Consider the following 13676-nt stretch of genomic DNA (forward strand, 5'->3'; position numbering starts at 1 on the left):
TCTCTTTCTGCTTTCCCTGCTACTCCATTACCTTATGAACTTTAGGGGAGGAAGGAGGTATAATCCCTGTTTAATGTAGACTCCATGAAACTCAACTTCCAACCATTTTGTGGGAGGAGAGGTGAATCAGATGTCTTCCAGCACAGAGAAAATGCTTCTTCACTTCTGCTGAAATCAGCATTCCAAAAAATGTCAAAAAGTCATCACTGAGACAGTTTCCCTCTGTTTGAAGTGGAAAGTGCGAGCCCCAGTGATTTTTATTTCCATCAGCCTGTGGGATGCTCATGTTCCCCAACCCACAGATGGTGGCTTAGTTAAGTTTGTGATTTTGAGAGCAAGGCCACCCTTTGTCCTCCTCCAAAGGTTCATAAAAAATGTAAAAGAGAGAAGAAGTAACAGTGGCTTTAGTATCTGATAGAATGAATAATATTCTTATGGAATATAATTGAATAATATTCCATTATAACCCAATAGAAGGAAAGAAGTAGAGTTAGATAATAAAAACTGAGAGCACAGGTGCTAATAGAGATCCCCTTTCGGTGTTCAGGATGCACCAACCATCCTCACTGGGGTGACTGACATTGGCTGTGGTGAAAGCATTTACACACACTGGTTAGCAGAAGCCACACATCACATTTCTGCCACTCACCTTCTGATCCTGGAGAGCTGGTGGTCACTAACACTCCCCTGGGTAAACAGGGATGGACCACGTGTATATTTGAAATTGAGAAAGAGTGTTGTGGTTGCAACGTGGGGTGAAATGGAAGGAGTAAGCAGAGGGAAGCTTGGAGTCTGATGCAGTGAACCATGCAAAGGGTGGATGTGTACAGCTTTCGCGAGAAGAGAGGGGATCTATGTTAACACCTGTGCTCTCAGTTCTTATTATCTAATTCTAATTCTTTTCTTCTATTGGATAATAATTGGACATATTATTGTTCATTTGCATTTTTCCAAAAGGCATCTGCTAACAGACTTTGATTAACACACATTAACAGCCTGTAGGGTACATTGATTGCCTCACCTGCGTTCAATCTAGCCTAGAGATTTTGGTGGATTTAACCTGAAAGGGATACACCTGAAGGCCTGAGCCCATCATAGGTTAGGATACCTCAGGCCTACACTCTGCCTGTGATGCTGAGTGCTTCATAATTCTCATCCCATTAAGCATATATTCCTGGTCCCAAGTGAACAAATACATGATACATGCTTTCTGTTGTCCTTGTGAAAAGTGTCATCATGGATGGTAGATGGGGTATATGAGGAGATAGATGAGGAGATAAGAACCAGCACGAACTGGACCTTTCTTTGGTAGTTAAGTTGCTCATAGCCTGCAACAGCAGATAAACTCCAACTATAAGGAGAGTCTAAGGGGATCTGAAGTGACAGGACAGTCTACATCTTGCTCTTTACATTTCTGAACTCACATAAGTGAACAGACAAAGTGTTTTCCTTCAAGTGTGCACACAACCCTATGTCTTTCAGTACCTGTGTGACTGCTAATCCCGATGTGTCACTTTCATGAGATTAAGGAATACTGGACAGATCAGTGAAACCCACTCTAGGTAACTCTGGGTGGGTCATGGAGATGTGACCTTGTCTGGTCCCTTGTCCTCTTGCTGATCCTCTTCCCCTGCTGTGCTTCTGGGCACCTGAATGAACCCTTCTGCCTTGGAGCCTGCTGCCCATGAATTGAACCTCCTGAAACTGTGAGCCGGTTCAAAACTTTCCTCCTGTAAACTCAAGTGCAGGTTGTGTCTCACTGATGACAAAGCTGACTCGACAGCCAGTAAACCTATCATCTTTTTTCATCAACACCTTTGTTTAGCTTTCATTTTGTGATGTTAGTTCCCATGGGATAATGGAAAATGACGTCACTCTCAGGCTCTCTCAGTCTCTTAATCTTGTTTACTTAAGCCAGACTTGGCTCTGGGATGTAGAAATGAGAGTGATAGACAGGAAAGAAGATGTGGAGTAGGGAGATAGAACACTGAAGGCAGGGAAGAGGATAAGGGACAGAGGCTGTGATTCCTTTGGGAATATCAGAAAATACCCCTTAAGAGACAATATGATTTGTGACATGCAAACTCATACGTTTTTATTCTAAGTAAATTGAGCATCCAGTTTGAGAGCACAGTTGTTCATGTGGGATCTGAAAACAAACTGCCCTGAATTTGGGGAAATAAAACTAGGATATAAATAACTGATTTAAGAACTCTGGCTGCTAAAGGGGAAGCCAGGGATGAGAAGGAGTGGCAGGCGTGTTCCAGGGCTGTGACCAAGGAGGAACGATGAGGTAGTGGAGATGCTAGCTCCGCTATCTCTTCCGTCCAGGCAGAAGCATGGTTAAAACTCATCTTGATAATTTTGCTCTAACCAAAAAATGTCATTTTGTCATCTTTTTCAATATTCACTGGTGGGAAAGATGAACTAATGTGGCTGTAAGTGAGAACAAACAGCCCAGAAAGGTCCCGAGATGGAGATTCTGGGGAAAACTTCTATGAAAAAGAAACACTCGGGAGGTCATCAGTGCCTCTCTGTGTCCACTTTGCGTTTTTCAGGCTCTGGTAAAAATTCTCAGGAAATGGCATCCTATCCAATCAGCAAATGCCATCCTCAGCTTGTTTCTGTGCACATCTTGAATCTGACTTCTGAGTTTTTGTTGCCCATAATGAACTACTACATGCTCCTAGGAAACACCACAAAGAACCGTTACTTTGGACCTTTCCCAGCAGATGTGGGTAATTTCACCAAAATTCCTGAGAATATCATTTTAAGTCTGGGCTCAAATATGACCTTCACTGGGGATTCTTGTCCTGAACTCTACGTGTCCCTTGTCAGAAAGGACCGTTACACCTCTATGTTCTGACAGCCTCCACTCTCTGACCTGTGGGGTAATATACCATTTACTTGTGATCTACTCTGCTGGGTTGTGGGCTAGAGGCCCTCATGTACACTTGCTCAGTGATAAGCACAGTACCTGGCATGGCTATGAACTCCCTGCTGGATGGGTCTATAAGTAAATAACATTTATGTCTTAATTCAAATGGTGTATCGGTTAGGTTCCCTAATTCCTGAAGACACAGTGGTAGGATGGCACATGGCTTGGTAAAATGTTTTGTAAATGATATGTCAGTATGTTGTTGGTTTTCCTTGAGAAATTTTATTACATCTCAGAAAACACCTTGAAACAGTATAACTTATACCATGCAAATCCATATGTAAAGTAAATTGAACATTCATTTTGAGAAAACAATTGTTCATGTGGGATCTGACAGCCAGCTGCACTTGTATTTCGGGAAATGAAACCAGGACATAACTAACTGATGGAAGAAACTTTGCTTGTCAAGGGCTGTGCCCAAGGAGGAACGACGGTGGGGGATGGATTAGGGTATGGTGCAGTGAGCAGGATACCGTGTGATCAGGTGATTAGGGTACACTGCACAGTGTCTACCAGTCTGTTCAGGAGTCCTTCACGGTTATGTTTACAATGAAACTGAAATGTAATCAATACAAACCTTCAGGGAATCCCCCTTACTCATTTTCCTCCGGTGAAACTAGAATGAGGAAATGTGTTTAAATGAGCTAATCAAGGCATATTGCTCAGTCTCATGCTATTTAGATTTGCTCGAGGGATTTTAATCAAGTTCCTGGACCTCAGTGTGTCCATAGCCCTGTTCTTACCCGCTTAGAGATCTAAGGAGCAGAGGACGAGGCTAATATTTCAGCTGATGATGGAGAGCTCAGTGTGAAGGCTTCTTCGCTTCTGCTCTCTCCCAAGCGTGGCTCCTGGCAGTCAGAACTCTGCCTGTCCCGTGTGCAAGACCGTCTGCCACGGACAGTCATGCAAAGGGCGTGCAAACGACAGAAGAGAAAGACGACAGTGAGGGCAGAGACAGATCTAGAGATTCAGAGATTAACACAGGCGCACAAATTGTGTCTCAGCCCTGAGCCTGTGCATCAAGTCGAGGGAGCCTTCAACAAAGAGGACAGGCTTTTCAAAAGGGGAACCAGAGCACGTCCGACCCAGAAACGGCAGAGCTGGGACACAAGTAGAGAAATCACGGCACGAGAGGCACACCCCTTTGTCTTCCGCAGTTCTCTTTTACCTCTTTAACTCCTCTTGAAATGTTTCCTTCTTAGGAAACACAAGTGCAGCCTTTGCTGCTGGTCTCAGACAGCATTACACTCCAGGAGTCTCCACTTTCCTCATTCTGTACTGTCTCTATTCAGGAGACTTCTCAGGTATGTAAATTCACCCTAGGAAGAAGAACTCGATCGCTCATTTTGGGGAGGGAGACTTATCAGACAAATGGTGCACGCAGGAAGATAATCATCTGTGTCATGAGCCCAGCCATTTCAACTGCCTACCGAGAACACGCTGGGAGAGGAAGTCCACCGGCTCTCAACAAAACAGCACTCTTCATTCCGGACAGCTTTCTTCATGGCCATGGACACGCAGGATAGGAGCAGAGCCGATCTTGCACTCCCAAATCCACAAGAGCAAGCTGGGTAAGCACAGGCTGCTATTTACTTTTCTCCATCATTTTTCAGGCCAGAGGAAGTCACAGGGCTGGAACGACAGGTGCCAATTCATGGATTTGTGCATGGACTCACCCAGTTTAATTCATGCATCGGCTAAAATGCTGTGCTTTCCAAGAGATTTTTTCTCACTGGTGGGGAGAAGGATTTTCACTCTGCTTGTAAACTGGTAGTAATGGGTTTTCTAACACTAGGGGCTCATATTTTGGGTGTGAAGTCGGAGTCTGTGTTACCCATATAGCATGTCCCTCTGTGTCTGACATATCCCAGAGAACAGGAACCTTACAGAAGGACTTCCTTCCCGACTGAGCTTTGTGAGGCTCAAGCGGTGCAACCTTGCTCTTGAAGATGAAAATAGAAATACAGACCCATCTGTAACCTCAAAGCCAGTCCTTCAGTGTCTTTGATACATAGGACTTTGTGTGTGTCCTTGATGAAATATTGTCTGATACGTTTCTATATGAGAAAGACTATGAAATGCACAAGTAAACATATCTGATCATCTTCAGTTCTATTTGCCAGTGGGGATTAATTGGAAAACACTTGACAGTAACCTTGTATAAAAATAAGACTACTCAGCACGATTTTTGAAGTGTTCTGTTCCATCAAATCACTTAGTGTTCACATATTATTCATCCACTGCAATCCTTTGAGCCTTGGTGTTTCAGGCAGTACAGTGGGGATTTCACCTATAGGACTGTGTTGAAAAACAAACAAACAAACAAACAAACAAACAATGCAACCTCCTTTCTGTCAGGCAGAATCTTTCATGGCAAGTTACAGTGTTTCCTTTGGGCTAAGTTTCTGTTACATTTCACAGTGTACCTGAAATCGAACTCCTGGAGGTATCTCCTCAAGAGAATGCTCCACCGGAGAAGTCAGCCTCAGCCCCAGCACGGCAGACATGGTCCTCGCTTTTGAAGAAAGAGCTGGAATTCCTGGGGGTGAGTGCATCTCTTCCAGCCTCAGTAGTGTGAGGGTTGCCTCTAGGAAAAAGTGTTTGATTATAGCAATGGTTTTCTCCCAGAGGTTTGTGAGAAATGAAACCTCCATACTCTGGGCAGTTGAGGAGTTGATCCTAGTTGGGTCATGTTGAGAAAGGGGGAGGAATTTTCTCATGAACACTGGAAATTGTTGCATCAGGAATGGCAAATAAGAGCGACAGATTCTTAGTCTTTAAGATGGGAAGAATAATTACTGATGTACCAGGACTACATAAATAAAGGAATCTGGCACATATATTGGCCATGCATGCAATAAGTCATGCTTGTAGTCAGTCCTTACAGCAGCCAGGGAATTACTGTATCCAGAGCACTTCCTGGGAGAGCCTAAGACACTAAAAGAATATTTAGTCTCAGTAATAAGGAAATCAATCCATCTGGGCAAAATAGCTTCTAACTTCATAAAAATGTGTTTTTCTGTAGGTCACACAAATTTTGATTGGTTTGTTATGCCTTTGTTTTGGAATAATTGTCTACTCTATACTTGATATTTCCAAATTTGATGAAGGAGGATTTTCATCATTCAAGGCAGGCTACCCGTTCTGGGGGGCAGTACTTGTGAGTATATAATTGTTTTTGAAATAACATGGAGCATAGATTTTATTTTACTTGGGCTTAACCAATCATTTATCTCTAGTATTAAGACAACAGAATTATTTACATATATGCATGATATATATGTTTTCATTTTATAAAACACATTTTCACATAGGTGGTCATTAATAACAACAAAAAAGGCCTCTTATAGTCAACTATGGGTTACACATTTAACATACTTTTATTAGATGAGAAACTGCAGACAAATAGATGGTTTTCCTAAGGGACGCTTAGCTAACAGAAGTGGAGCACAAACTTCCAGAAGCCAGTTCTAGGAAAGTACCCCTCACTACTCATGAATAACTATAACATTGCTATGTGAGCAATTCATATAGTTTTGTCGGTCAATTTAAAAAAATTTTAAAAAGTTATGTTTATGAAAAGTTGGGGAAGAAATTGCTAAGGGGAGGAGGAGAAGAACGTTTGCTATGTCCTAGGGCTCTCTCTTATTACTCGGTCTGTGCAGCACACGAAGCTCTCGTTCCTCGTGGGGAGTAGCTACACGTGCGTAACACATCTTAATTCCTTGTTTCATCCCTCTACCCCTTCCTCCCCCCGTCAGTCCCCTTCCCATTTAAGAAAGATTTATCTTCCCTACTTCCTGTCATCTGTTTTTATTTCGCTCTTTGTAGCTTGGGTTTCTCATATTAAAGAAACCATGGAATTTTTAAGCTTGTGTGCTTGATGTTTTTTCTCAGTTAACATTATGGTCTCAAACTGCATCCATTTTCCTACAAATAACTCAAGTTTACCCTTCTTGACAGCAGAGTAGTACTCCACCATGTAAATACCACATTTTCTTTATCCATTCATTTGTTGATGAACATACAGGTGCCTTCCAAGATTTAGCTGTCATGAGTTGTGTTGCTATAAACATGAGAACACTCTTGAGTTGTTCTCATTGGAGTCCCTTTAATCATTTCGCTCTCTGGAAACTCAGTGGCCAGCCGAGATGACAAGGGTGCACGTATAGCTTTATTGAGGAATAGCTGACATTCAATACGTTGAAAATGTGGAAGGTGAATAATTTGATGGTTTTTTGCCTCGTATGTGCCTACATATACAAATATCAACACATCAATATAATGAGCTTATCTTTCATTCCAAAAATTTCTTGTGCTTCTTTTGAACTCCTCCCTGCTTCACTGTGACCCCCACCCTCAATCAATCTCTGGTTTCCTTCCTGTGGCTGTAGCTGAATTTGCATTTTCTAGGGCTTTGTAGAAATGGAATTGTATAGCATGTTCTTTCTCCTTACTGTCTCCTTTCACGCCATATAATTATCATGCAATCATCTACGTTGTTTTTTGTATCAGTATTTTGTCCTAAGGATACATTTTAATTCTGTATCACATCAGTATCTCACGCTGCTAAATACTCAGTATTCAGATCACTCACTGAAGCCTCTTCTTGAACCTCTGTCAGGTTTTCTTTGAAATCTCTCTCCACTGCCCTTTTAATTCCCAATATTTAGCATGATGTGTCTTTCAACCCATATACAAGCTGGATATTACAGAGATTGCTTTGGATTTGTGCTATTGATTCATATTTCCCCAAGTCTTTCCTTGTGTACATTTTTGTAATCAGTATATGATTATAGGATATATGTCTGGAGACAAAGGTACATAGTTCTTGCCTGGCGGAGTTGACAGTGTAACACAAGATGCACATACGAACAAATAATGACAATAAGATGAGCATAATATTTAAACAAAGTTGTGCATCAGACATTACCAGCCCCTCACCCATGGGCTCTCAAAGTCAGCCTCACTCGGAACCAGGAAAATGTGAAGAATTTTGGGCTCCAGAGAATTCAGCAGAGACTGAATTCGTTCTTTCCCTTCTCTTTGGACAGTTCGTTGTCTCTGGAGTTCTGTCAGTTCTATCTGAGAGGGGAAAGGCGATGTATCTGGTGAGTCACATCCTGTCTGTTTGTCCTCAGGGTGGTAAAAGAATGGAGCTTTAGGAACTTGAGGGAGATGTGTCCACATCCTGGATATGATAGTGTGGACATGCACGTGTTTCAAATGTATGTTGTGTTGGAAGCTGTTTTAGGCAACCATACTTGGATAGAATCGATAGAAACACACATCGCATCATTTAATATACACAGTGAAGTTTAACTACTTTGAAACCAGTATTTAAAAATTTTCTCTGGCATAAGTTTGCGTATATGATGACATCATTCATCATGGGGAGTTGGTACCCACGCACGACATGTCTGAATTCTTTCCTTTCTTCCTCCCTTCCCTGCCCAGTTCCACCTCTACATCTCCCTCCCATTCGCCAAGGCCTGTCTCCCTGCTTCCTAGTCTTTATTTTTTCTCATCGAAGAGGAACATGCTATGTTTACACTCGTGTTAACACTAGTTCTAGAATGTTCCCACACAGGCAGTGCGGTTGTACCGAAGCAGTCACATGATCAGATAGCTTCCAGTAAAGGAGACTATTTAAGAGTAGCCCTGCGTGTGCCCGTTGTTTTATTTGTTTGTTTGTCTGTTGCCGGGGTACAAGCTAAGCACAAGCTCTGCCACTGAGCTCCCTCCCCGGCCCCGGTGTTGTCCTCACTGAATGCAGAGCAGACTCCGGGATGTGCCCGCAGGCGCAGCCCAGGCAGGTGCTCTTGTCTCACCAGGCGAGGGGCAGGCTGGGGGTGAACACCCTCAGCAGCGTAGGTGCGGCCGTTGGCATCATCATCCTGGCCCTCAACCTCAGCTACAGCTCAACTTACGTCAGGAATTGTGACAGACTCGACGAGGCTGACGACTGCCTTGTGGCTTCATTTATTATCGTATGTATTTCTCGTGGAAAGGCTAAAGCTTTGGGTCCCTCTTTTTCTTTTCTGTGAGCACAGTTCCATCTTTTGGGACCTCTGTCTCACAGTGTAACATTCTGTCGGTCCATGCTGTCTATTTAGGGGGACACCGACTGCTCCCTCTCCTGTTACTGGACAGATTCCTCCACCTGATGGTCTCAGAAACCATGGACTGGTTTCCCCACGTCACTTTGTCCGTGTCACTTCATAACCACTGATCCGGTGTGGGTCAGGGTGATGAAAGCAGGAACTGGTGTGAAGGAAGGAACTTTGGGGACACCTGTCACATGACTGTCTTCCTGACTCTCGCTGGTTTTTGTCCAACAGGAAATTGTGGCCATGATGCTGTTTCTCACCATCCTGGGATTTTGTGCGGCAGTGTCGCTCACGATCTATGGGATCGGCGAAGAATGCAAGGGGAAGAAGGTGAGCAGGGGCCCGGCGTGCGGCGCTGGACAGCAGCCAGACAACTTGAGCTCCATCTGTTACAAGTGTGGTCTGGGTTTCCTGGGGATTATTTTTTTCCTAGAAAACATTTTTCTCTGTTTCCTGAGTTTGGCTTTCATAATTTATGCTCAGAAGTAGCAAAAATCTTAGAGCACACCCTCTTGAGGGTCAGGAAAAAGAGTCTTTATACCTTTAGAATTTGTGGATGCCTTAGAGCGTGCTAAGCTCTGGCCTTAGTTTTTGCTCAAGGGGAGCTTCTTATGATTGTTCCTATCTCTCTTCTTTTTCTTGTCTTTCCTTTCTGTTGCTCCAAATCTTCAAGTTTTCATTACTTTGTAATTTATGAGTAAAACTGAATTTCTACTCACTTCACCCACCCATTGTATCTTTGCTGAGAATCATCAGGGCATGCAGGACACACACTCCAACCTAACAGATGAAGCACATGGCCTCTGTCCACTTTCCTGACACATTTCATGTCCACCCTGTTGACCACTTTTCTCCAGAGATGAATAAGACAGCAGATGCACCAAAGTTCAGGCACAGAATAATCTCACCGCCCTGTTGTCACCTGGCCTGGTTTCTTTTGGATCTAGTTGACCAGTCCATCTGGCTTGGTTTTCTGAAAATGGAAGGGATAATTCAAGTGTGGGGGTGTCAGAACAGAAGGAAAAGGAGATGCACCTCTTGAACAAGTCTTCCAGAAATGGAAAATGCTTGGTGATTGATGCAGAGTGATCTTTTCTCTCCAGCTTCCAGATGATCGTCTTTATGAAGAATTAAACATTTATTCACCAATTTACAGTGAGTTGGAAGACAAAGGGGAAACACCTCAAGTGGATTCATAAGGACTGTGTGCCCAGGACACTCTGAGTCAAAGAAAAGGGTCTAAAAGCCAAAATCCGCTTATGACGCTACTGGGACAATGTCCGTTCTCTATGCAATCTATCAACTTTGCATTAGATTTCTCCTCTGCATATCAATATTTTGTTTGCTTTTTTTTTTTTTTAATTATTTTTGTTAGTCCATGTTTGTGGTACACAATGACCGCATTTCTCCTGGGGAGCTGGTGTGTGGACAGTGCACACCTTCACTCGTGTTTTGTCCTCTCCTTCACCCTTCCCTGCTTCACTGCTTCTGATCACCCGTGTGTCCCGTTTCCTCATTTGTAGATGTGACACATCCCTTTCTCTTGTTTTCTGTTCTGATCTCACACACAGCCCTCTGGGAAGTCAACACGGAGTCAACGAGTTTTCCCGCATGTCTGTAACTGTGTGAGTAGGGAAGACAAGGAGGCTGAGGGCTGAGCTGAACTCTTACTGTTTGATAAATCCTGCTTCTCAGTTGTTTTCAGAGTTCCCAGAGCTGCGGTGGGTATGATACCTACACCCTGCACATGCACCCACACTCCACATATATGTAACTTACAGGATGCATGTTTTTCTATGTGCAAACACATACATCTCCCAATAACAATATATTTTTGGTGGAGACACAAAGTTTTATAAAAATCTTTAGATTGCCCAACCTAAAGGGCTTTCACTGATGCAGTATTTTTCAATAGCATTTTCAGGTTGGTAAATAGATGATGGGGGTTTTATGAAGCTACTCAGTATCTAATGAAATGAAAAGGTGAAAGCAGAGAAACTGTAAATGCAGAGTTCATTTAATGAGATGTTATTTAGACCTAAAAGATAAATTAATGACAACTCTAGAGGCAATGAATTCCATGGGAATGCAGAGAAATGACCATATCTAAAAGGTGCATAAAATTATTAACAGGTTAAAATTACAGAACAAAGTTAGACAGCTAAGTTTTTGACTAATACAAAGTGTTTGAGTCTAAGGTCCAAGGAGATCCATCAGTAGTGTTGGAGAAATGGTGGACATTCAGAGACATGAGTAATGGAAGAGTTCAGCTAGAACTAGATAAGCTCAGGTTTAGATGTTCATTATGAGAAGAGGAAATGAAGTTGGCGCTCAGCACAGAGTTCCAGTCCTGACACCTCTTGATGGCAGAGGCTCCCAGTCATGATAAGGGACATCGCTATTACATGGGACCAGGCAGTGGGAGTGGGTGGAAGAGCATAAGTGAAGTAAAAAGGGTCAAAGATGATGTGTATCTGAACCAGCTCCCCACGATGACTATATTTAATATATCTAATAAACACACACTGGTAGAAATTTTAAAATTTAGGGAAGCAAGTTAACACTCGGAGAGAATTCTTTTGAGAGAGAAGTAAAGCCAGGTTAAGCTTCACATGCCTACAATCAGAGGGAAAAAATAAAGGTAAGATCTAGAAGACACAAGAATTAGTCAGAAAAGTACACTGCAAGACAGTGGAGAGCAGGAAGCCCAATGTGGAGAAAAGCTGAGTGAAAAGAAAACAACACTGAGAGGTGTGAAAGTGGGTGCAGGTAGGACAGAGTCCTCTCTGTAGACAGTGGGAAAACAGCAAGAGGGATGAACACAAACAAGGCCAAGGTGGACTTCACTGGCTCTTGTCACGGGTAGATGAACAAAACATTCTCAAAGAGCGTTTGAGAGAGAGAGAGGTGGGGGTGATTGTGGGCAGAAAGATAGAGGATTGTGTGTAGAAGGTGATAAGGAAAAGTTAAGCCAAGAGAAATGATTTTGTGGCAGTTGTTTTTATATTTAAGACAAGAACTACTGTTCATGTCTTTAGCTTAAGTAGAAAAGTGCTGTGGAAGCTGAGACATTTTGGGGACATCAGTCACCTCGCTGTCATTTTCACCTTCCCCTGGCATACACAGAACACCACTGGCATGCTTTTCACAATTTTTTTTTCTTTTTTGTTACCAGAAACTGAACCCAGGGCCTTTATTCTGAGCTACAACCTCAGCCCTCTGTATTCTTCATTTTGAGGTGGGGGGTCTCACTAAGCTGCTAAGTTACCCAGGCTAGGCTTGAACTTGTGATCTTCTGCCTTAGCCTCCTGCAGTGCTGAAAGCTTTCAGACTTTTGTTGTCCCAAATTATCTTTCTAACTTTCAACTTAAAGGTCATCTTCTTCACAAAGCCACTGAATAGGCCATCTATTTATCCAACCTTCATTTCTTGCTGTCTAGCCGCTCCAGCCCATAAAGAAGTGTGATTGTCAGAGTGCGTGTGATCTCCTTGTATGTCCTCAACTACTAATATTTGTACAATAAATCGGACATTTGCAACTTTTCTTGTTTGTGTTTGTATTTGCATATGATATTGAGAGACTGACCAAGGATAATAGAGGATCAAGAATCAATTAAATGATGCCAAGCACTATGATGTTTCCTCAGTCCTCTTTATGAACACCTTCTCAAGAGCACAACCTATAACCAACTTGAGACAGAAAACAGATTGTGGAGACAATCACCAGCCATCCCTTTCTAATAAATCAGTGGTGCTAAAGTTGAAAGGAAACTTGGCTATAAGGTACTTCTAATATTTAGTCCTAACCCTAATGTATTTGCTCTGCTATTTAAAGTTGAGAAAGAAAGGTCTCTTTGTAGACCTACATTCATAAGGGCTTTCCAGACAGACAGGATGAATAAGGGGAGATAGACAGATAGAGAGACAGATAGACGACAAAGATATATTAGAAGGGGTCAGTTAAGGGAATTTATAAGAAAACAATAAGAGAAGAAAGGAATCCTACACTACTGTTGAGAATGTAAACTAGTACAACCACTATGGAAATCAGTGTGGAGCTTCCTCAATAAACTAAAAGTAGAAGTTCCATTTGGCCTGGCGATTTCCCTTCTGGACATCTTCCCAAAAGAGTTTAAATCATCTAATTAAGGAGGTGGCTGTGAATGCTATGGACGCTGAGCAGTCCCACGACAGTTTGCAGAGCAAGAGAGAAGTAATACGAGCAGGGAGAAAGCTCTGGAGATTTACACCGGGCAGTCTAAGTACTTGGCAGAGCGCTGTGGAGTGCACGGATGAGGAGAAAGGAGGAGCCACCTCCACGGATTTGACACAACAACACTCAGCTTCAGAGAGGGCCAAGAATATAGACTATTGTGTGGGTTTGGGGCTTATTTTGCAAGGGGAACAACATAATACAGGACACATACTTCATATGATTATTTATAATAGTCACCCAAAGAACAGTACATAAAAGAGTGCAGGAAATCTGTCCACACACTAAGACCAAGGAATCCAGCTGAGGGCCTAGATCCCACAACAATGTCCTACATGAGTCGAGCTGAATACCCGGAGCTCATAACAATGCCTCCCATGAATCCAACTGGAGGCCCAGAGCCCATGACAACATC

General features: G+C 42.7%; 1 protein-coding gene across 4 annotated transcripts in view; it reads left to right on the forward strand.

The window, feature by feature from the left end:
- The window catches only part of Ms4a2 (membrane-spanning 4-domains, subfamily A, member 2), a 22904-nt gene extending 10312 nt beyond the window's left edge, over positions 1-12592 (forward strand). For 2 of the 4 annotated variants that reach the window (XM_013506513.1, XM_013506514.1), the window contains 7 exons: positions 4262-4509; positions 5360-5483; positions 5964-6098; positions 7993-8049; positions 8740-8928; positions 9280-9378; positions 10152-12592. In XM_013506513.1, the coding sequence (XP_013361967.1) occupies positions 4442-4509; positions 5360-5483; positions 5964-6098; positions 7993-8049; positions 8740-8928; positions 9280-9378; positions 10152-10247 (768 nt within the window). In that variant the 5' untranslated portion in view covers positions 4262-4441 and the 3' untranslated portion in view covers positions 10248-12592. Of the gene's footprint in view, positions 1-3706; positions 4510-5359; positions 5484-5963; positions 6099-7992; positions 8050-8739; positions 8929-9279; positions 9379-10151 lie in introns of those variants that run through there. The other 2 variants (XM_005408075.2, XM_013506515.1) reach the window with 2 other exon arrangements.
- Positions 12593-13676: the final 1084 nt, after the last annotated feature.

The sequence above is a fragment of the Chinchilla lanigera genome, unplaced genomic scaffold, assembly GCF_000276665.1.
Source record: "Chinchilla lanigera isolate Chin_1 unplaced genomic scaffold, ChiLan1.0 scaffold00110, whole genome shotgun sequence".
NCBI lineage: Eukaryota > Metazoa > Chordata > Mammalia > Rodentia > Chinchillidae > Chinchilla > Chinchilla lanigera.